The following is a 23,129-nucleotide window of genomic DNA, read 5'->3' as shown; positions in this document are numbered from 1 at the left end:
GGCGATGGATCTGAGGTCATGGACCATCTTTCCTCTTCGAAAGGTGTGTTCTTCTCGGATCTTTGGACTGCCCCCTTTTGTTACTCTTTCTCCTAGTATTTATATAAAATACTTTCATTACCCATCGGTCCTTAACCAGTGTACCCCTCTTTTGAATATCCTGTGGAATAATCCTTTAAAATGGCTAAGTGTCGAACTAGCCGTACGAGCCTCATGAGTGCTCGACTTCAGCCATAGCCGGACTGCTTTACGGTGTGTTGCTTCCTAAACGTGACTTCGGCTTGGCCGACCCCAGGCCGTTCTCCCTTAAGTAGACTTTTTTTTATTAGATTTTGACCCATACACATATCACATATATAAATTCGAAATATTCAAAGTTATGATCTGGAGTATGAAGTTAGTAAACAATAAAATATTGTAAATTAATATGCGTCATAACAAAATACATGGTCTCCGTGGACCAATGGTTTATGTGAAGTAGACTCAAAAATTAAAGAAGTAGAACAAGCAGATAATTATCTAGCAAAAGTAGTTCCTAATTTGTCGGAGTATGAAAGTTACTTAAATGATTATGTACATTCACGAAATAAGTCAACATGGAATGCTTAACCAAAAAGTACTTACATGTATTCGGTTTAGCACAAAATCAATAGTGCATCACGGGTATCTTTTATATGAATTTTACCTCAATTTATTACTTAACCGTGATAAATTGACATGTTTTGGAGCGTACAACAATTGGTGCAAGTATTTCCGTGTTTTCCCTCGGCTGATCCATGGTAAAGACCCCTTTGTTTTTTCATATGAATTGGGCATGGATAGGATGTTGACAATTTGAACTTCCAATTAGTAAATATTATCTGCCAAAGCCGTACAACTGGTGGAAATCTTTTTTAGGAAACGAGGATGGCGATCAAGCACTCATTTACCCTGAGTATCCGTGTCTGTTCTTGAGGGACTGAAGTTCACATTATAAGGGTGCGACAAATTGTCTTTGAAAGGGTTGCCTAGTTAAAATCCAATTAACAAAGTAATCTGCAATTGCTGATGTAAAGCATATGTTGTACATGTAATGTTTAGCAATTAGAAAGCCGGTGTCAAACACACAAGTTCACCCTAGTATGCGTTCACCTTCTAAAGTTGATAGTTGTATACACATTTCATTACAGATCAATGTCCAGTGAGATATTACTGAATGCAGTCAAACAGAACAAGGGTTAAAATAATCACTCTCCTATGCATACTGTACATTATGTTGGCATCTCTTGCTTCTTCAATATAGTACTGCCCAACATTAAGCTAAAGAAACCTGCTAAACCTGTCAAAACTTGAAACACTGAGTGCTGCACTTTTCAATTTGATTTCTCAGACCTTTTAGATTTTTCACAAGGGAGCTCTGGTTCCATCTATTATGGTAGAATAGAACATTAATAACTCAGACTTGCGTGTTGTGAATTCCGACAGCCCCATGGCAGTGAGATGTACGTCCAGCGTTTCCAGATCACAACAGAGATCTTCATTGTACCAAGGGATTATTTCCCCTACACTGCCTGATTTTGCTGGTTTGGATTATCTTTACACTTAGGTGAGGACGACTCGAGCAGTAAATTCAATCTATGGGATATATCCTCTTGACGGCTAGCATTTTGGAACGTTTTCATTCTTTGGAGAATGCCTCCACCACCTTTTAACATCTCCTGAACCTGCATGGCATGCATCAAATTAATGAAATTACTACAATTTTTCCTTTTAATTGGGAAACTACAGTATATTGGCATCTTTTATCTTCCTTGTGACATGGTATGTTAATGTTACTGAATAAGGTGCCAAGTTCTCTTCGAATTAGCCTAACATTTCCAAGCACAGTTGGACAAAGCTCTATGTACTGAGAACAAAAAATGAACCAAATAAACTCAGAAAGCCAAATCCTTTAGAATACTAGTATTAACTTGATCCCAACTCAAATTACTGCACTGCTAAATTTTAGTTGCCCTTCCCCTTTATATAGCCGGAACTGTAATTCACATCAGATTTGTATTTAGCCTAGGGTAAGAACAGGATCAAGGAACTGTCTTTTTCCTTTCTTTTTTTTTTTTACCTATAATGGCTTTGAATTGAAACAGATGAGAGGTTCTGCCTCTGCCAGTAAAGTTTTCTGGATCACTGCAAAATTTTAGAACTATCCAGAGTAGAAATAAACTTTCTTTCCTGTAAAATACTGACTATCCCTTCAGGAGTATCTTTATACTCCTATAATTAAGAGAACATAAAAAACTTAGATACTAGAAGACTGGACAATCTGAGGAAAAACCCAATCTTTACTTTCAAAAGGCTACCATCCGCATTCTGTTATTATTATTCATACTAGTAATGTGCTCCCTAAAAATTCAAATTACATGCCTGGCTCATATGAGGCCGATCTGTCGAATTTTGCTGTATGCATAATGAGGCAACCATAACCATACGATTCATCTGTTCCGAGTCATAGGCATCACCAAGTGATGGATCAACTAACCCGCTGTGGTTCTTACTAAGGAGCAATGGTTTGGCCTGCAACATGGTGATCATAGTAAGTTTCAATTACGGTTGAAACATGATCCGTTGCCAGAAGAAGTGGCAGTCTTAATCTACTACATTTGTTCCCTACTAACTGAAGAATATAGAGTTGAGATGATTGCATACCCACATCACAACACTATTGCGAGATTCATCCAAAGCTGGACGTCCAGAAATGAGCTCCAATAATAAAACGCCAAAGGCATAAACATCTGTTTTTTCATCCACAATACCATGCATGAAGAACTCAGGAGGGAGATATCTGTCATGGCATTTAAAATGATATGTCACCTATGGGAGATTATTATAGCATATATGTTTTGTTGGTTGAGATTATGTCTCCACAAACCCGAATGTGCCTTCAAACTGAGATACAGTGAGGTGTGTCCACTGATCAGGGAGCCATTTTGCAAGTCCAAAATCAGATATCTGCAGAAAACCAAAAGCTGAGCATCAAAATGCTGCAAATTGAAAAAAATAAAATAAAATAAAACCCCTATAGGTTATATTAGTTCTATTAGAAGTTCATGGACTATGGATTTCCTGACTGGAAGAGTGCAGCTTAAGTAGCGCATAAATAGAACAGAAACAAACCCCAATGCATTTTTATCCCTAAGGCAATAAATATTCTTGTGTTCTGTCACTTCGAAGAAAACTTCATGTTTGGGACAAGTACAGAATGATGAAGGTATTCTGACAAACAACGTTCAAGTATCGCAGAAAGGTACTCAAATACAAGACAGCAAAGCAATTTTAAAACATAATACAATGGCTATTAAAATCATAAGCACTGGTTCAAAGAAGTACCTGAGCCTCAAAATCTTCCGTCAGCAAAACATTAGCTGTCTTGATATCTCTATGGATGATTCTCCTCCGGCAGCCCTCATGGAGATACGCAAGGCCAGCAGCAGTGCCTAGAGCAATATTATACCTATGGCACCAAGCCAACTTACCCTTTTCACCTGAAAAGAATAATGCATAATAGAGAAAAGTAATTCACGATTTAAAATCTACAAAAGGAATAAATTCAAATGAAGATATAGTGAACAGACCATTAAGCAGAGTTGCTAAGCTCCCATGTGGAGACAGAGGAAGGACAAGGTGCATCCCTCCTTCAACTCCATATCCAATAACACCAGCAACATTTGGATGGTCAACATGTACTAGAATTCCGAGCTCAGATAAGTAGTCAGCTACCATCTCCTCTTGAGTTCCCCTGATCAGCCTTTTAACTGCAACTAGTTGGCCATCTTCAAGATGTCCCTTATATACTTCGGATGAACCTCCCTCACCGATCAAGTTTTCTTTGAGAATGACATAAAGAATAATTAGCATCACAATATGGTTTTTAATCTGGTAATTTGCTAAATAAATGGAAGATACAAACAAGCCCATAGCACAAAAGCAGTTGAAAGTTAAAATTTTGAGTTGTTTTTGACGTTCAAAGTGATATTTGCTTTCATGTTGGCTGCCTAAGAATCAATTAGTTGCAGGGACTACGATAAAATTAAATTGTCTAATCATCATACCACGGCTAAAGTTGTCAGTAGCTTTCTGAAGGTCGGAGAGGAAGAAGTTTTTCCAGTGCGCTTGAAAGCAGTGACGTAAATCAGTATCTAGGCTAGGAGCAGGCACCATTGGCATGTTCTGTTCTGTACTCTTACTTTTCCTTTTCGCTATCATCTTAATAGAAGGCAGTGAAGGTATGCTAGGATGGAAAGTATGCAAATGTATGGAAGACCCAATCTTTAGTCTTTTAATGAATCCTTTCCACTGAGATTGAAATTTTCCATCTGAATCTGAAGTGCTGGACTTGGAAGTTGTTGTTTCAGACTCTGATCCATCTTCGGAAGCATCTCTTGTAGACTCCTCATATTCATTATCTTTAATAACTTTTCCAGATAAATCATCTCGAAATTGAACCTTGTCCAAAACTTCTCCAGTTGAATCCTTGTCTACTTTTCCTTCCGCCATAGTGAGACACCGCAATTCTAGCATAACATGATGAAATGTCACATATTACAAAGGTAAAAGAAATTAGCTGTAGAGAAGTAATAGGAGCAAGAAATTTTACAAAGGTAAAAGAAAGCATCCACCTAAAGAAATTTTACCTTCAGCAGAGATAGAAATGGAAGCACAAAAAAGCAGCTTATTCTGCCCCATCTTCGGAAGCCCCTTCTCTGGGATTCCTTCACTGACATTGCAGGGAATCTCACTGTTAACACAATTAGAACTATCAGTTATTTCGATGAGTCATTTAATCAAACACATTGTATTAGGCGATTCTCGAAACACCGAGCAAATGGATTCTTCCTCCATTTTTCATTCGTATCTCCGGCCCTCAACTTATCTCAGCTACCATTCTCTTACATATGTCTTTTCGACTTCGACGATCTGCAGTCCTCTTAGGAAAACTACTCAAAGATCCCAAGTTTTAAAGACAACAGTGGCTTGAAATGTCATTGTTGTCCACACATACAGCAAAGAGCATTTCCATTTATATACCCAAAATAGTTCTTATTATACTAATAGGTTTGTATCTATATTATCCACCATTCTTGTACATATTTCATTGCATGACAATGACACAGATGTATGTCTGGATTAGAAACACATTATGTCTGGATTAGAAACACATTACGCATATATTAGCTAACCATCTGGTTAATATTACAAATTAGCTACACCTACAACATTTCCCGAACCCCCACCCCAACCAAAAAATGAAAAAGAGGCAGCAGCTGCCTAACTGCCTGAATATGGTATAACCAATAAAAGGGAGATTCATAAAGTGTATAATGAAAATTAACAAAAATGGTAAGATGGGAAATTAAAATCGAATATAGAAGATACCATGGAGAAGCTGAAGGTTCACGAGTAGTTTTCATGGATTCTCAGGGAAAGAACAATGAATCGCCAAATAACCTGAACCCTGGGTGGCCCGGGCAGGGGAGAGCCTCTTCCAGAGCAACCAAAAATGGAGAGTTTTGCTAATGAATGAAAGAGAAGGAGATGAAACGGAAAGAGGGAAATAGTGGTTGTCATGTTAACCTGAATCTTGCCTCTTGCCGGATCTCTATGCCCAAAATTCGGAATTTTCTGCATATTTACGTGCATGCATTTTTTTTTCTTCTTAAACTACGTGGTGACGTGCATGAAAATAACGCACGTTTTCCTAAACGACATAGTTAGTGCTCAGACTCTCTCCCTATATATATATATATATACTCCCTCCATTCCAATTTATGTGAACTTGTTTGACTGGACACGGAGTTTAAGAAAAAACGAAGACTTTTGGAATTTGTGGTGCTAAACAAGTCAAAAAGGGGCCAGAGTATTTGTGTGATTATAAAAGCTTCTCATTAAGGTTAAAATTGTAAGTTTAAGCTAAATTGTTGCCTTTACAAAAGCTTCTCATTAAAGGTAGAATTGTAAGTTTAAGCTAAATTGTTACCAAATTTAGAAAGGAGTTATTTATTTGTAAAACAGACCAAAAAGGAAATAGATTCACATAAACTAAAACAGAGGGGGTATGATATATGTGTGTGTAATTAGTTCGATCTTGGAACGGGAACGCATATCACTGTCAGTAATTTACAACCTTATTGGAAAAATAAAGCACTTACTATCATTATCTAAGTAGAACAAAATTATATAAACAAAAAGAAAATTAGAGGCTGTGAATGCCCAATGGCCACTGCCCAGTCGTCTAGACCCTAACTGACGTGGCAGATATTATCGACAAAAACAAAAGCTACTAATAGAATTCTTTTGGTAAAGAAAGAAATGAGAAACAAAAAAGTGACAAGAACCTGAAGTAGCGGAACAGAAGTATATTAATTTATGAGTACCCTTAATTTGAGCTTATGTCAACCACTAAAAATGCTAAAAATCAAACAAGGCGGTCCAAATTTACCCTAATACAAATTGCAACCAAGTATATTAATTTATGAGTACTCTTAATTTATTATAATTAAAATATGAAATTATAATACGACTGCCGCCGATTAATTTATACACTTAATTGCAAAATTTTCTATGACAAACTATGTATTATACACTTAGGAAAAACGCTTGAAAGATCATTTGCTTGGAGGTATTAGCAAACATGACCACAGCGCAATATTTGATGCAGTATTAAATTTCGGTTTTTATTATTATTCTTGATATAATAAAATACTTAATGTGATATCAACCTTCCCATAACAATTTATTCATTAAAATCCATGTAGGACTAGTTTTTGAACCAGAATATTTCAAAACAAAAAAAGAAAAAATAATCACCACAGCCCCATAATCACCCCCCCCCCCCCCGGCCGCGCGCTTCTCGCTCCCACATCTCTAATCTTCTTTCTCTCCCCCTTTGTATTTAAATCTTCTACCATCCCCACCCAATTCTTCAATCTAAACCGAGCAGAACAAATCAAAACTGTTTTTCCTTTTCCTTGATAGAGCAAAAAGAGAGAAATTTTTTCTTCCTTCCTTATCACAAGGAACTGGAAAAATCAAAACTAATTTAAAAGCTTCTTTTCTCATTCCTGATTCCCATTTCCGGCAACTCTGTTAATTTTCATTCCTCTTAATCATTTTCTCCTTTATGCTTTTAAATTAGTTGAATTCATTTTTGCATTTCGTTGGAAAAATTCAATTTTTGAGCGGAAATATGGGAACGGAGGTTTTGCGGCCACAGGATATCTTAATTGAAAGATTGAGAGTTCCGCCGTCGGCGTTCCATCGCCGGAGAAGCAACTTTGGAAACGGAAATGGCTATTTTTATCCTAAGAACAGAAAATCGGTGGTCAGAACGGAGAAGAAGAAGCCGAATAACCAACCTTTGCCGCCGTCGATCACGAGGAGATGTGCGAGCGCCGTGGAATTGAGACAGGCTCACAACGACGGCCTAGAAATGGGTCGGGTGACGATTCTGAGGAGAGGCGAGTCTTTCAATTCGCTGGTTCAGCCGGAAATGCTGCCCAAGCAAATCCGGGTCGGGTTATCATCGGCTGACGTGTATGCTGGTTCGGCATTTTCAAATTCGCCATCGCCTAGAGCTCTTCCCTTGCCCTCATTTTTCAACAAAAAGCAGGAAGATTTCAAGTCCTTTGATGACTCTGCCACTAGAGATTTGAGGCGCTTGCTCCGACTTGAATACTAGCGGATCCGGTTTTAACGTTCCCGACCCGAATATATGCGGACAAAAGTTCTCAACTTTTTGGGATCTTAATTTCTCCATGAATATTTTGTAGACATATGGAGAGATGAAAAGGTCTGAAATTTGAGAAAATTAGAAAGAAATGCGTTTAAATATTTTTATTTTTCTTCAAAATTTTGTAAGATATGAATATATAAAATTGGGAAAACTATAGGGTTTGGTTAAATTGAAATACGGGAATGGAATGTTGTAATATCATAATATGGGAATTGGATTATTATGGGAAAGTGGTTGGAGGGAAGGCTGGGAAAGGAGGTTTAAAATCAATATGAGAGTAATGTGGAATGTTTTGCTGCTCTGTTAATGGTGTTAGTGATGACTAATGACGAGGATGATGAAAGAGGAGCTTTTTCAGTTCCTTCTTGTAAGATAATTCTATGATAAATACTCAGTAATCAAGAGCTATAAATTTAGGTAATGTATATGTGTGTTCAGCTTAAAGTTTTCTCTATGTTTCTCCTCTTTACTTGTTGCATATTAGATTCTTTCTTGACCATGATTCACACAGCCATGGAACCTCTTCATTAAAGCCAAAGTAACATGAAACTTTAGGCACATGAATCTACGGGACCAGCAAATTTTAGGTCATCTTCTGATAGTCTTTTTCTAAAGCCAGATTATAATAGATGTTATTTGGTTTCGGCAAATAATACTCCAGATTAGGGGTGGACATAAAATCCGAAAAATCGAATTTCGAACTGAACCGAATTAATTTGGTATTTCGGTTTCGATATTTCAGTTTATTTCGGTACAGAAATTTCGATATTTCGGTAATTCGATACGGTATACGGTATTGGATTATTGATATTTCGATATTTCGGTATACCGAAATACAACAATAGTTTAATGAGGTGAGATCAATATTTCGGTGTCCCGAAACGAAAGCAAATCTCACTACTGTCAACTTGCTTCTAAAATTTCTCGGACTTCGCAGAAAAGTCGGAGTCTTGGGATTTAACTCTATATTGAAAGGTAGCTATACGCATCATCCCAGATCAAAGGCAAGACTTTCCTCTGGCTAAGCAAATTACTCCCATATATTGGTGCCACTATTAATAGTATCTCACAAAACCATGGCGCCATTCTAAATTGGCTACCAGCATTGACCTTAATGTAAAAAGTCGATGTAACTTTTGGAATACTCTAGATCTTATAGGCTCAAGCACATAAATGTAGATATCAAACGAATGACAAAAGATTCCGTGAACAACTTTAGAGGATCAAGAAAAAGAAAGCACAATATTAGAGTAATTGAAGGTAAAATAATGTTGGCGCCAGATTTTGCTAGTTAATGGAGGGGGAGACAGTGAAGATTTGGTTTAAACCGAAACCGTACCGAAATAGTAGCGAACCAAAATAAGAAATACCGAACCGTACCGAAATATTACGGTACGGTATTTGGTATATACAATTGATAAACCGAATACCGAAATACCGAACCAAAATTCTTAAATACCGAACCGAAATACCGAATGCCCACCCCTACTCCAGATAAGTTTGGCCAAGATTAAACCTCTCGTCCACTCTCTACTTAAGAAGCCTCATTTACCCGTATTATTCCTCCTCCTCCTCCGCCAATTAGAAATAGCTGAAACCATCTCTCTTGCACTTTCATCTAAAGGTGTCAAACGGGCCTTGCTGGCCCGGTTCCGGAATGGCCCGAACCGATTTTAGACCGGATCGGTAGTAAGGGGCCCGGACAAGGCTGGGTTGGGATGGGAACCGGCCTGTGTCGTGTAAAAGTTTGATGCCGGCAAATCGAACTGGTACGACCCGGTAAGGTCATGCCATTTGGAAACCGGTTAACCGGACCGATTCAACGGTAGTTCGATGTTTATTTATTTATAAAGTTGATCGTTGGCAACGGTCAGCTGCCATTTTGACCGTTGCCCAATGGCTAATTTGCAAAAATAGCCCTTTTTGGCATTTGTTTTTCAAAAATAATACTTGTATTATTTATTTAATGCCCCGGAAAATTTCGCTAAGTAATTTAGGATTTCGTGGTACCAGGTAGGCTAATTATAATATTTTACGTGCTATTAACATGATGGACATCAATTGAATTTGGTAAATAAGTGTATAAGTCATATAATTAGTAATTTGGGGTCCAAGGAAAGGCCTAAGTCTAAGTCAAATTGGAAAATTACAAAATAGGCTAAAAATTCCAAATGAGTTCGCACAAGTACAAACTTTGGACGAGCATACATAAATATATATAAGGTGTTATGTGATGAACAACCTATCAAATGAAAGATTTTCGAGTCTAGTTAATAACGCTTCAAACCGCTCGTCATTTGGACATTCCTACACAAAGTTATGATCAAATTACCAAAGGCTGGATTTGCAATCAATTTCGTGATCGCAAAAAGACATAAATATACATAATCGCATAATGATTATGCTGCAAGTCTGCTGCCCACATATCGATTATGCTATAGTATAATTGCACCACATAATTGACTTCGGGGGTCATTTTTAAAAATTTTCATATCCGAACCCACTTTGATAAATAAGCTTTGGGGCTTCATTTGAGGCTATTTTATACTAAATCTAGAGAGAGGTGAGAGCATTTTAGAGAGAGAAGGATGAAGCCTAACATTATAACCATTTAATCTTTCATCAATCTTCAAGAATCAAGAAAACCAATCACAAGATCTTCATTTAAGAGGTAAGTTTCTATACACTAGACTTTAATTTCGAGTTTTGGGTATAAGATGTGTTATTGAGGTATGATTCTTGGGTGTGCTAGTATTATTGGAGAAGAAGAAGAACAAAGCACAGAAATTGGAAATAAAATCATTCTAACCATACAAACGAATAACAAAACAAACAAAAAAATAGAACAAATAGAAAGGGAAAAAGAATACCTCAAGTAAACTAGATGACCCAGGTCCGAACTCAGACTCGACCTTTTTGAGGTCGAATGGACCTTAATCAAGTGTTCTCAACGGAGAACACTTTGACTAAGGTCTATTAGACCCCACACCCTCTACTAATTTGGACAAATTCTTGGTTCTTGGATTTCTAGGGTTCTTGGGGCTCAGATTAGGGGTTCGAGCTTTTCATGGTTCGATTCGAACCAAACCAGGCTTGGTTTGATCACGAGGGAGGTCAGGGGAGTAACTGGTGTGAATTTGGGGTCGGTTAGTATAGGTTGAGGTTTGGCTCGAATCTTCAGATGAAGATTCGAGACAATGTAGGTTGATTCGAGCCAAACGGTTTGTAGATTTGTGTCCAGGGGGTCAAGGTGCACTAGGGGTGTTAATTTGGTGGTCACCGGCAACGTTGCCGCCGGGTTTTAGGCTTAGGGGTTCAACGACGGCTAGGGTTTGCTGATTGGTTTCGTCTCTGAGTTGATAGAGACGAAGGGGTGCAGGGGGGTGTTTGGTTACGGGGGCGTGGGGTGAGAGATGAGGGTTTATATACGGGACGAGGGAGTTGAATTTCGGCCGTTGGATCATTGATGATCAACGGCCTTGATCTTTTCACTTAAGGGGACGACGTTGTTTGGTCTCGCGTGGAGACTGGGTCGGTCTTTGGGTGAAATGGGTCGGGTATCTGGGAAAGCCTGGAGCCGTTAGATGAAGTGAGATGAACGGCTCAGATCAAAATACACCTAAACGACGTCGTTTGGAAGCCCAGGTCGTGGATTGGGTCAATGTAATGGATTGGGCCTGATTTTCAATTGAATTTTTGGCCCAAATCCGGTATTTTCTTCCCTTTTCATTCTTTTAATTTAAACAAAAATTCCTAATTAAATTAAAACCAAAATTAAACTACACAAATATTAATTAACATTCAACAATAATTAACACACAAATTAAAACGTTTAGTTAAAATAAAATCACACAATGACGACAGATAGAATAAAAATGCATATTTTTGTGATTTTCCCCTTGAAAACCAAATTATGGTTTAATTAATTCCTAAATGCACAATTAAATCCTAAATATGCATGCGACCTGTATTTTTTTTAATTAACTACAATAAGGTAAACATTTACGGACAAAACAATTACCAAAATGTCACGTAAATTCTCAAAATTGTACCCAAAGGTAACTTGTTTTTTTTTCGATTTCTTTTGGAGTAATTTCCGTGAAGCAAAAATCACGTGCTCACAGCTGCCCCTCTTTGTCCGAAAATGCAAAGAGTTTTCGTGCAAAGATAAAGTGAGCGGATACCAGCGATTTTTGCCCGTTGAAATACTCCGTGTGAAGCATTTTTTTTTTTGAAAGATTTGACCGAACCTTTGCTTCAGAGGTTTCCTACATATCCTGGGCTAAACAAGAATCAGGTCAATGTAGTTCGGGAAGTTTTGGTAGCTGGGACTACCATGACGCTGCGACTTTACTGTTACTGCTGTTGCTGTTGCTGCTACTGCTCACCGACCTCCTTATTACATTAAAAAGAAAAATCAAAGCTAAGCTAGCTATGCCTATCAACTACTAGTTACAAGATTCCTATCTATAATTCTTTCGCAACTTGATCTTGAGTCTTAGATGATTCTTCTTGTAGACTTCGATCTGAATCTTGATGCTCGCAAGTTGTAGGCGCTTGTTTATTTCTGCAGCATTGAGTGAAGCGGGATTGGCGGAGCTCGTGACTTCAATCAGATTTTGAGCGATCTGCACTTGTTTGCTCCAGTATTTGGGCTCATCGTCTTTTTTGTTCTTTTCTTCCTTTCTTTATTCTGGATTGAGACTCAACCCGTAGGTCATCTCGATCCCTGTGCCTCGAGGTCAAACTTGCTTAGACAACAAAACAAACAAACGAACGAAATTTTTCTGCCCTAGTTTCACTAGGAAAATTTCGTGAGTTAATTGCCATAAAAATCTACAGAATTGATTAGGGGATTGGAAACCTCAAGTCTAAAAGGCGCAACTCAGGGATTGGAGCCCTAATGTTTGCAAAAGGCAAAACGTTCAACTCAGGGATTGGAGCCCTAATATTGGCTAAAAAGGGAAAACCGCTCAACTCTGGGATTGGAGCCCTAATGTCGGCTAAAGGAAACTTGCTCAACTCAGGGATTGGAGCCCTAATGTCGGTTAAAGGAAAATTGCTCAACTCAGGGATTGAAGCCCTAATGTCGGCTAAAGGAAAATTGCTTAACTCAGGGATTGGAGCCCTAATGTCGGCTAAAAGAAAATCACTCAACTCAGAGATTGGAGCCCTAATGTCGGCTAAAGGAAAATTGCTCAACTCCGGGATTGGAGCCCTAATGTCGGCTAAAAGAAAATTGCTCAACTCCGGGATTGGAGCCCTAATGTCGGCTAAAGGAAACTTGCTCAACTTAGGGATTGGAGCCCTAATGTCGGCTAAAAGAAAATCGCTTAACTCAGGGATTGGAGCCCTAATGTCGGCTAACCTAATGTCGGCTAAAAGAAAATTGCTCAACTCAGGGATTAGAGCCCTAATGTCGGCTAAAAGAAAATTGCTCAACTCAGGGATTGGAGCCCTAATGTAGGCTAAAGGAAACTTGCTCAACTCAGGTATTGGAGCCCTAATGTCGGCTAAAAGAAAATCGCTCAACAAAGGGATTGGAGCCCTAATGTCGGCTAAAGGAAAATTGCTCAACTCAGGGATTGGAGCCCTAATGTCGGCTAAAGAAAAATCGCTCAACTCAGGGATTGGAGCCCTAATGTCAGCTAAAGAAAACTTGCTCAACTCAGGGATTGGAGCCCTAATGTCGGCTAAAAGAAAATCGCTCAACTCAGGGATTGGAGCCCTAATGTCGGCTAAAGACGACTAGGGAATGGAGGCCCTATGTCTAAAATCTCAACTTAGGGATTAGAGCCCTAATATTGGTAAAAGCGACTAGGGAATGGAGGCCCTATGTCTAAAATCTCAACTTAGAGATTGGAGCCCTAATATTGGTAAAGACGACTAGGGAATGGAGGCCCTATGTATAAAATCTCAACTTAGGGATTGGAGCCCTAATATTGGTAAAGGCGACTAGAGAACGGAGGCCCTATGTCTAAAATCTCAACTTAGGGATTGGGGCCCTAATATTGGTAAAGGCAACTAGGGAACGGAGGCCCTATGTCTAAAATCTCAACTTAGGGATTGGAGCCCTAATGTTGGCAAAATGCGACTAGGGAACGAAGGCCCTATGTCTAAAATCTCAACTCAGGGATTGGAGCCCTAATGTTGGCAAAATGCGTACAAGATTGATTTTGGGGCTTCTAAACTACCCTTTTTTTCTTCTTCTTATCTATTTTCTTTCAATTCATTTTTTAGTAAAAAAAAATGCAGGAAAGAATTTGGAGGAGACTTCCCTTTTGGGTTGATTCCTTGCTGCAAAGCTGTTTCTTGCACTTGTGCATTTCTTTTCCCTTTTGGTTGCACCTGCTTCTTGCACGGTTGCTTTGGATTGCACCTGTTTCAATTTTCCAAACAAAGAACAATTGTCTGTTTGAAAACGGTGGTTGGTTCAGTGGCCTTGATCATTCCAATTGCTTGGTCCCAGCCTCATTTCTGTTGAGAAACTTCGTCATTGATTGGCTTCAAAGGTGACCCCCTTTCAAACTGATAAGACTCAGATTTCAGGATTTCATGATGACTCGCCCGTGTAAGGCTTTGGTTCTCATTCCGCTTTCCAGACCATTGCCTTTGACTTTCTTTTTCTTTTTCCAATGCCTTTACTTTGGAGGTAATCAAACATCATGATCAGTCGGGATTGGACTGACGCACCACTGAGGCTGGGTATTTTCTTCACCTCTTGCCAAACGGAGCTCTGTGAAACCGGTCCTGCCACCTTTTCTTTCTAACACATTTTGGAATTTAGGGTTAAGCCGAAAGGGATTCAAGGAAAGGTAAACAAAGAGCGGAAAAACGAATTTAAAAGAGAAGCGTCCCTTTCGGGGGAAAAGAAGGACTTATCTGAGGTGCATGCTGGCTTCAAACTGACATGACATGCTTTTTGGACTGGAGGCCCGAACCTCACGAACTTGCATTTCCTTATGAACCAAAACGGATCTATGTTTCCCAACCAGGGAACCTTTCCAGAACTTTCTGTGGTGAAATCATCTTTTCGGCCGACAACGCCCTTTGCGGGTTTTCGCTAGTCGACCTCTCTCATTTCTCTTCTCACCGTCGCCCGATAGTAATTTTTGCAGGTTTTCACTAAACAGACTCTCTCATTCTTAGTTTCTCTACTCTCGTCGCCTTATGGTGCCTGAAGGTTTTCACCGACAAGACTCTCTCATTTTATTTCTCTCAATTTTAGAATGCATCGGCTTCCAACCATGATATTTCTTGGTTTCCCCCGCCTTTGGCAATTGATCCGAAGGACTTGTACTTGGTTTTTGGTAAAAAGAATTGTGGATGAAAATTACAACTTCGGAACCATTTGGTGTGCCCGTGGTTGAACCATTATAACATCTGCCCCAGTTTTAACTTCAGGGAAAATTGTATTTTTGTTTTGGTGTGACTGAACCCCAGAGAGAGGCTGCCTACGTATCCTTTCGGAATCAAGTCAGACATAGTTCAGGCAATTTTTTTTTGGGTTCAACGGTGTTTTTGGATTCCAAAGAGGTTAGCCAAAGAAATGTAACCGGCTCAAAAGGTTTGTAAAAAGAAAGTTGATAGTGTCTGGGTAGCGGGAATAAAAGCCTTCATCATCTCAAATGTGCCAAGACATCACCGAAGTAAACTCAGACATAGTACCTTTTGACTGCATCCGCATTCACAACTGTTTCAGGATCATTTCCTTCAATATCACCCAGATATAACGCTCCTCTTGGCAATATCTTCCTGATGATGTACGGACCTTTCCAATTAGGAGCAAATTTTCCTTTCACTTCCTGGTGATGTGGAAGAATGCGCCTTAACACTAGTTGACCTACTTCAAAATTCATGGGTCGCACTTTCTTGTTGTAAGCACGGGCCATTCTTTGTTGGTACAACTGCCCGTGACAGACCGCATCCATTCGTTTTTTGTCAATTAAGGTCAACTGCTCCAATCGAGTCTTAACCCACTCGCTATCTTCAATCTCTGCTTCGACAATGGTCCGGAGCGAAAGAATTTCTACCTCTGCCAGTATCACAGCCTCGGTCCCATAAACCAACAAGTATGGGGTTGCGCCTACTGATGTGCGCACTGTAGTGCGATATCCCAGCAAGGCAAAATGTAACTGTTCATGCCACTGTCTGGAACTCTGGATTGTCTTTCTCAAAATCTTCTAGATGTTTTTGTTTGCTGCTTCAACAGCGCCATTGGCTTTGGGCCGATAAGGAGTGGAATTCCTATGCGTTATTTTGAACTGTTCGCATACATCCTCCATCAAGTGACTATTCAGGTTTGCCGCATTATCTGTGATGATAGTTGCAGGAATACCAAAATGACCGATAAGATTTGAATGTATAAAATCCACCACGGCTTTCTTAGTGACCGATTTGAGAGTGACAGCTTCGACCCATTTTGTGAAGTAGTCAATAGCGACCAATATGAATCTGTGTCCATATGAAGCTTTCGGCTCAATCGGACCAATGACATCCATACCCCAGGCGACAAAAGGCCACTATGCCAACATAGGATGTAGCTCTGTTGGAGGTGCATGAATCAGATCTCCATGCACCTGACACTGATGACATTTACGGACGAAGCTGAAGCAGTCTTTCTCCATAGTTATCCAATAATACCCGGCTCGAAGGATTTTCTTCGCCAAGACATACCCGTTCATATGAGGTCCACACACTCCTGCGTGTACTTCATGCATGATTCTTCCTGCTTCTTCGACGTCAACACATCTTAACAAGTTGAGATCCGGGGTTTTTTTATACAATACCTCGCCGCTCAAAAAGAATCCACTCACATACCGCCTAATAGTTCTCTTTTGATCTCCAGTAGCATGTTCGGGGTATTCTTGTGTTTTCAAGAACATCATGGTACCATGGCGGGGTACTTGGTCCCGCCTCGATTATATTACCGTAACCCTGTCTTTCCCTGATTTGGATTTCCAAGGGATATACGTGAGCATTGCCTGGATATGGCAGCATTGAGGCCAAAGTAGCAAGTGCGTCGGCTAATTCGTTGTGACAACGAGGAATGTACCTGAACTCCATTGATTTGAATCGCTTGCCGAGATCTTCCACGTTCTGCCGGTAAGGAATAAGCTTGACATCTCGAGTTTCCCATTCACCCTGGGCTTGCCGGATAATCAGATCAGAATCCCCCATAATCAACAAATCTTCAACATCTTGATCGATCGCCATATTCATGCCCATGATGTAGGCTTCATATTCAGCTGTATTGTTCGTGCAAAAGAAACGAAGCCTAGCCCTAGCCGGATAGTGTTGACCAACGGGTGAGATCAAGATTGCCCCAATTCCTACACCTTTGGCGTTTACGGCCCCATCAAAGAACATCTTCCAAGCATGAGCGTCTTCCGAGACTACTTCTATGGTGTTTATCTCTTCATCTGGAAAATAAGTACTCAATGGTTGGTATTCCTCATCAACTGGGTTTTCAGCCAAGTGATCCGCCAATGCCTGGGCTTTCATCGCTGTGCGAGTGACATAGACTATGTCGAATTCAGTAAGAAAGATTTGCCACTTTGCTAATCTCCAAGTAGGCATCAGTTTCTGGAATATGTACTTCAAAGGATCCAACCTGGTTATGAGGTAAGTAGTATGAGCTTGGAGATAATGTCTCAATTTTTGAGCGACCCACGTCAAAGCACAACACGTTCTTTCCAACAAAGTGTACTTGACCTCATAACCGGTGAACTTCTTGCTTAAGTAATAGATCGCCTGCTCTTTCTTTCCAGTTATGTCATGTTGTCCGAGGACACAACCGAAAGAATTTTCCAAGACCGTCAGATACAAGAACAGGGGTCTCTCTGGCTCTGGCGGGACCAAAACTGGAGGATTTGAAAGATATTCTTTGATCTTGTCAAAAGCCTCTTGACACTCAGCCATCCATTTGATTGCTGCATCTTTCCTCAATAGCTTGAATATGGGCTCACATGTGCTAGTCAGTTGGGCAATGAATTGACTGATATAGTTTAACCTGCCCAATAGACTCATCACGTCTTTCTTTGTTCTTGGAGGAGGTAGATCTCGGATAGACTTTATCTTTGTTGGATCTAACTCGATACCTCTCCTGCTTACTATGAAACCTAGAAGCTTGCCCGATGGGACTCCAAAGGCGCACTTAGCCAGATTCAGCTTCAGGTCGTACTTTCTCAGCCTCTCAAAAAATTTCCTCAAGTCTCGAACATGATATTCCTGAGTCCTGGACTTGACTATCACGTCGTCTACATACACCTCTATCTCTTGATGCATCATATCATGAAAAATGGCAGTCATGGCTCTCATGTAAGTTGCCCCGACATTCTTTAAACCGAACGGCATAACCCGATAACAGTAAGTACCCCAAGGTGTAGTGAAGGCGGTTTTCTCGGCATCTTCTTCATCCATCAACACCTGATGATATCCAGCGTAACAATCTACGAAAGACTATATCTCATGTTTGGCACAGTTATCAACAAGGATGTGGATGTTGGGCAACGGGAAATTGTCTTTGGGACTTGCCCTATTTAAATCTCGATAATCCACACACACCCGAGTTTTCCCATCTTTCTTCGGTACAGGAACTACATTAGCCAACCACGTAGTATACTGGACTACCCGAATTACTCCTGTTTTTTCAACTGCTTTGTGATTTCTTCTTTGATCTTATCACTGATATCAGTCTTGAACTTCCTCTGCTTCTGTTGAACTGGAGGACAATCAGGGTAAATTGGCAATTTATGCACCACTAGATCAACACCTAATCCTGGCATGTCATCGTATGACCAAGCAAACACATCTTTAAATTCAAAGAGGAGTTGAATTATTGCATCTCGCGTTTTCTCATCTGTGTGAATGCTTATTTTGGTTTCTCGGATTTCTTTAGGAGTTCCCAAATTAACCGGTTTGGTGTCATTCAAATTCGGCTTAGGTTTATTCTCAAAGTGTTCCAATTCTCGATTTATTTCCCTAAAAGCCTCTTCTTCGTCATATTCCGGTTCTTGGTTCATTATCTCACAATTAGTGAGCTCGTTTGGATCTGGGCGTGAAGTCCGCAAGCATGTCATATTATTTAAAGCCCCATTATTATAACTGAAAGGAAAAGATAAAATAAAAATAGCAAAAAACAGAAAGAATAAAGAAAAAATGATGAAATACTGATTTTATTCCTTGGAATTGGGAAGATAACAGGGTTTATATTTCAGGAAATTAAAACAGGAAACTAAAGTAAAACATCTGAGTTACACCCTGGGATAACTCGTGATGCAGGAAAGGTGGCAGGACAAGTCTACCCGGATTCCTGCCTGACTGGGAACAGTGTAGCCTCCCAATTTTGAAGCTTAGCATTTGGCCCCATGTATAGCACCTCAGCGGTGCTTGTGCCTTCTCCCAGTTGAACAATGTGGGTTTCGTACAGCATTTCTCTCATCACCCCATATATTTCCTCAATCTTTTCGGTCGTAAAGGCCTCATCATCTTCTTCTTCAGTGTACTTTGGTCTGACGAAAGTTTCGTACAAATGTGGAAATGGTTGAGGCAACTTCCATCCCTCATTTTTTCTCTTCTTTGCCCAATCTTCATCTTTTGGAGTAGGGTGGAAGCCTATCCCAAAGATTTTCTTAGTGGAAGACAAGGTGATAGGTTCAGTTATTCCTTGCAATGATTTTCCAAGTCCTTCTCCCGGTTTGAATCCCCGTCGGATCATTTCTTTAGCAACCATGATTGAAGCGTTGGACAAGAAAGGTTGGGGGCAAGGGCTCCCTTCTTCATACTGCTCCGCCAGCACAACTTCAAAAGCCTGATAAACTGTGTGCTCACTCCCTTCTTTTGCTTCAAGATATGGGATGGATGGGTCCCTATAAATAGACTGTTCGTCTTCTCCGTGGACCACAATTTCCCGATATTCATATTCAAACTTCACCATTTGGTGGAGAGTGGAGGGTACAGCCCCTGCAGCATGAATCCAAGGTCTTCCGAGGAGAAAGTTGTAAGATGTGTCTATATCCAGTACCTGGAAAGTTACTTCGAACTCCACCGGCCCGATAGTTAATATCAGGTCTATTTCTCCGACGGTGTCCCTCTTGATGCCATCAAAAGCTCTTACACAGACATTATTGGGGCGAATCCTTCCGGTCCCAATTTCCATTCTTTGCAGCGTGGAGAGAGGACAAATGTCAACACCCGAACCCCCATCCAACATTACTCGCTTGACGTAGTAGTCTTCACACTTGACTGTCAGATGTAAAGCCTTGTTGTGAGCTGCTCCCTTCGGAGGCAAATCGTTCTTGCTAAAAGAAACTTGATTAACCGCAAAGAACCTTTCCGTCATTCTTTCAAGTTGTTCAACTGAAGTCTCAGCCGACACATACGCTTCATTCAAGGTTTTGAGCAGGATCTTCTGATGTTCGGCGGACCTCATTAGCAAAGATAGCATAGACACTTGTTCAGGGTATTTGCGCAACTGATCCACCACTTCATAGCCAGGCATATTCATCTTCTGGAAGAAAGCCTCTGCTTCTTCAGCGCTTACAGGCTTCTTGGGTGGGAAGCGCTTCCGTGTGGCATTGTTCACTTCTTGAATGTCTGAATATTTTCCAGCAGAAGTATTTTCTGGAAGTTCCCCCATGATTTCTTTGCCTTTGTATGTAACCAATGTTTGTTGATAATTCCACGGTACCGTAGACGGGTCTGTCATTGGCTTCTGTGGCACGCGTTCGATAACCGCTGGCTCATTCAGCCGAGGCGGTTTAATCGTCCCCCGGACCACATAGGCCCCTTTCGACACGTACATCGGTATTCCCCTTTTCATTTCGAATCTCTATGGCTTCTCTGATCGACCTCGTGGAATATAGAGAACCTCATTCTTCGAAGGCACCATCGTCTCTGTCTTTGTCTCAACCTTCTTTTCGAGCTCAGCCTTGACAGTATTAGTCTTCTTTTCCCTTTTCTCTTGCTTCGGGGCTGCTTTAGGATTTCTCTCTGCATCGATAATGGCGATTATAGCTTTCAGGGAAGGATCAAACTCCTTGTCCTCACAGATCATCCCAATCAACAGCCCATTATTGTGAGTGGGCAACGGATTGTTGGTCACATTTAGGACCTCCTCGTCCCTTAATACTATCTTTCCCTGTTCTATTAAGTTCTCTACCTCCCTTTTTAAAGTCCAACAATCATTGGTATCATGACCTTCTGCTCCCGAATGATAAGCACACCTGACACCGGCTCTGTAAGCAGGTGATGCTGGATTTTGCCTTATCTGAGGGACTAGTTGCAGGAAACCCATTTGGACCAGTTTTAGGAATAGGGTAGAATACGGTTCACCAATGGGTGTGAAAGTTTGTCTTCTAGGTGGTTCTTGAGGACGGAAGTTATTCTGGGGTAGTTGTGGATTATAGTAGTTTCGGTAAGGAGGCTGATTTCTGGGAGGTGGAGCTTGGATCCGATTGGCTTGTTGCGGTGGTCGGCCGTAAGGTTGAGCATTCATGACCATGTAAGGTTGAGGAGCATAGGCCACATCCTGGTGGGGGTAGTAATGTTGTGGGTTTTTTTTTGGAAAACGGGGCCTGGGATTACGATATTCTCTTACTTCTGACACCGCCATAGACGTCTCTTCTTTTTTGTTCCCTCTTGCCATTCCTCTGGATCCGCCTTGGATGGCTTGGGAGGTCGCCCTTATGGCCGCCTGACTCAAGATTCTACCCGTTTTCAAGCCATTCTCTACCATTTCCCCGATCTTAATCGCTTCTGCGAAAGGTTTTCCCATGGCCGACATCATGTTTTGGAAGTAATCTGATTCTTGAGCCTGGAGGAAAGTAGTGACCATTTCTATTTCATCCATGGGAGGTTTTACCCTTGATGCTTGCTCGCGCCATTTAGTAGCGTATTCTCTGAAGCTTTCTGAGGGTTTCTTCTTCAAGTTTGACAAAGAATTCATGTCTGGCGCGATGTCAATATTATACTGAAACTGCCTTACAAAATCTCTGGCAAGATCGTCCCAAATGTGCCATCGAGATATGTCCTGATCCATCTACCACTCTGAGGTTATGCCCACCAAGCTTTCTCCGAAGTATGCCATCAACAATTCTTCTTTGCCGCCAGCCCCATGCAATTGGTTGCAATACTTTTTGAGGTGAGCAATGGGATCGCCATGCCCATCATATTTCTCAATCTTCGGTGTTTTGAACCCTACGGGCAGGTGCACGTGAGGGAACATGCACAGATCAGTATAGGAGACACTCTTCTGCCTGCTTAAGCCTTGCATATTTTTTAAGCTCTGCTCGAGGCTCCTCATTCTTATCGCCATTTCATCTTGTTCAGGAGCTTTGGGATTTCAGTCTTGCCCAGGCGTAAGCTCGCATTGAGGCTGCTGAGGGTGAGCGCTGGTGGTAAACCGAGTTGGTTCCAGCGAGAAGGATGGTGCTTGAAATGTGAATGAGGAAGAGTCAAAATTAGGCCTGTGTATAGCGGGTTGTGCTGCAATTGGACAGGGCGGTGCAGTGAATATGTTTGTAGCCACATCTGTCGTTGACACCCGGGGATAAGAATCGGAGGGTGATCCAGCGGAGTGGGCTAAAATGGCAGGATACCCGAATGGGGTAGTTGGATAACTTATGGGGACGTTGGAAGTCCCACTTGTCCTAGAGAACAACTCGGGGAATCCAGGGATTACACTCGGCGACTCTTTTCCATTGTTCCAGTCATCCAACATTTCCAACATGCGAAGCCGCAAGATTCTATTTTCTTCAGCAGTTGCTGATTCGGAAGTTGGGATGGCCGAGATTGAACTCTCTTCGGAAATAGGAATCGTTGGCAAAGGAATTTCTGAAGACATCTCTACACTTCCCTTTGATCTCGTGAAGTAAGTGTGAATACTTCCTCTCGACTTAGTGACGGGCAGCTGAACACTTCCTTTCGACCTCGTAAAGTATGAATGTGAGGCCAGACCTCCACAAAACCAAACCACCTTTCTAAAAACCTGGACTTAGCAGCAAGCAAACGGTTAGTTTGAAACAAATAACAGACAGGTAATCTCACGTTGGGGTGTGATGCACCTATACAGTTAAGTGAGTTTCTACATGTTTGCATCGATGGCATGCGTCATTCCGGTTTCTCTTTATGCTCCCCTTTATTTATATTTTTTTATTTATTATATATATTTTTTTATCATTATTATTATTATTTTGGTTTTACAACCTTTCTTCTTATTTAAAGTTCCGGTCGAATCTTACGAAGATTGCCTACGTATCACGGCCCCGCGTGAATCAGACCAAGCGTAGTTTGTGACAAATAAGTGCAAAAATAAAGAAACATTTTTTTATTACTAAAACATTCTATTACAAACTAAACATTT

The 23,129-nt window shown here is 40.7% G+C and overlaps 2 protein-coding genes across 3 annotated transcripts; one reads left to right on the top strand and one right to left on the bottom strand.

The window, feature by feature from the left end:
• Positions 1 to 1,022: 1,022 nt before the first annotated feature.
• On the bottom strand, positions 1,023 to 7,923 carry LOC104213228 (receptor-like cytosolic serine/threonine-protein kinase RBK2). Of its 2 annotated transcripts, none has more exons than XM_070147590.1 (9): positions 7,389 to 7,923; positions 4,668 to 4,771; positions 4,086 to 4,547; positions 3,609 to 3,860; positions 3,364 to 3,518; positions 2,906 to 2,985; positions 2,683 to 2,818; positions 2,401 to 2,550; positions 1,023 to 1,703 (listed from the first exon to the last, which is right to left on the bottom strand). In XM_070147590.1, exons 2-9 carry the CDS (start codon positions 4,717 to 4,719, stop codon positions 1,542 to 1,544), a joined length of 1,449 nt encoding a protein of 482 aa, XP_070003691.1. In that variant the 5' UTR covers positions 4,720 to 4,771; positions 7,389 to 7,923; the 3' UTR covers positions 1,023 to 1,541. The 2 variants fall into 2 exon arrangements, with proteins under 2 accessions (XP_070003691.1, XP_009760982.1); XM_009762680.2 differs by lacking the exon at positions 7,389 to 7,923 and adding an exon at positions 5,410 to 6,012.
• On the top strand, positions 7,220 to 7,711 carry LOC104213229 (uncharacterized). The gene has a single exon (XM_009762682.2). It carries the CDS (start codon positions 7,220 to 7,222, stop codon positions 7,709 to 7,711), a length of 492 nt encoding a protein of 163 aa, XP_009760984.1.
• Positions 7,924 to 23,129: the final 15,206 nt, after the last annotated feature.

The sequence above is a fragment of the Nicotiana sylvestris genome, chromosome 6 (genome assembly GCF_000393655.2).
Source record: "Nicotiana sylvestris chromosome 6, ASM39365v2, whole genome shotgun sequence".
Taxonomy (NCBI): domain Eukaryota; kingdom Viridiplantae; phylum Streptophyta; class Magnoliopsida; order Solanales; family Solanaceae; genus Nicotiana; species Nicotiana sylvestris.
The sequence above is the reverse complement of the archived record's forward strand: the minus strand, read 5'-3'. Positions and strand labels throughout refer to the sequence as shown.

Excerpts from the sequence above, each read along its gene's own strand:
- LOC104213228 (XM_009762680.2), bottom strand. The coding sequence starts at position 5,444 with ATGAAAACTACTCGTGAACCTTCAGCTTCTCCATG. Across the intron at positions 4,548-4,667 it reads CATTTCTATCTCTGCTGAAG|AATTGCGGTGTCTCACTATG; the intron begins GTAAAATTTCTT and ends ATGTTATGCTAG. Across the intron at positions 3,861-4,085 it reads TACTGACAACTTTAGCCGTG|AAAACTTGATCGGTGAGGGA; the intron begins GTATGATGATTA and ends TCATTCTCAAAG.
- LOC104213229 (XM_009762682.2), top strand. The coding sequence starts at position 7,220 with ATGGGAACGGAGGTTTTGCGGCCACAGGATATCTTAATTGAAAGATTG.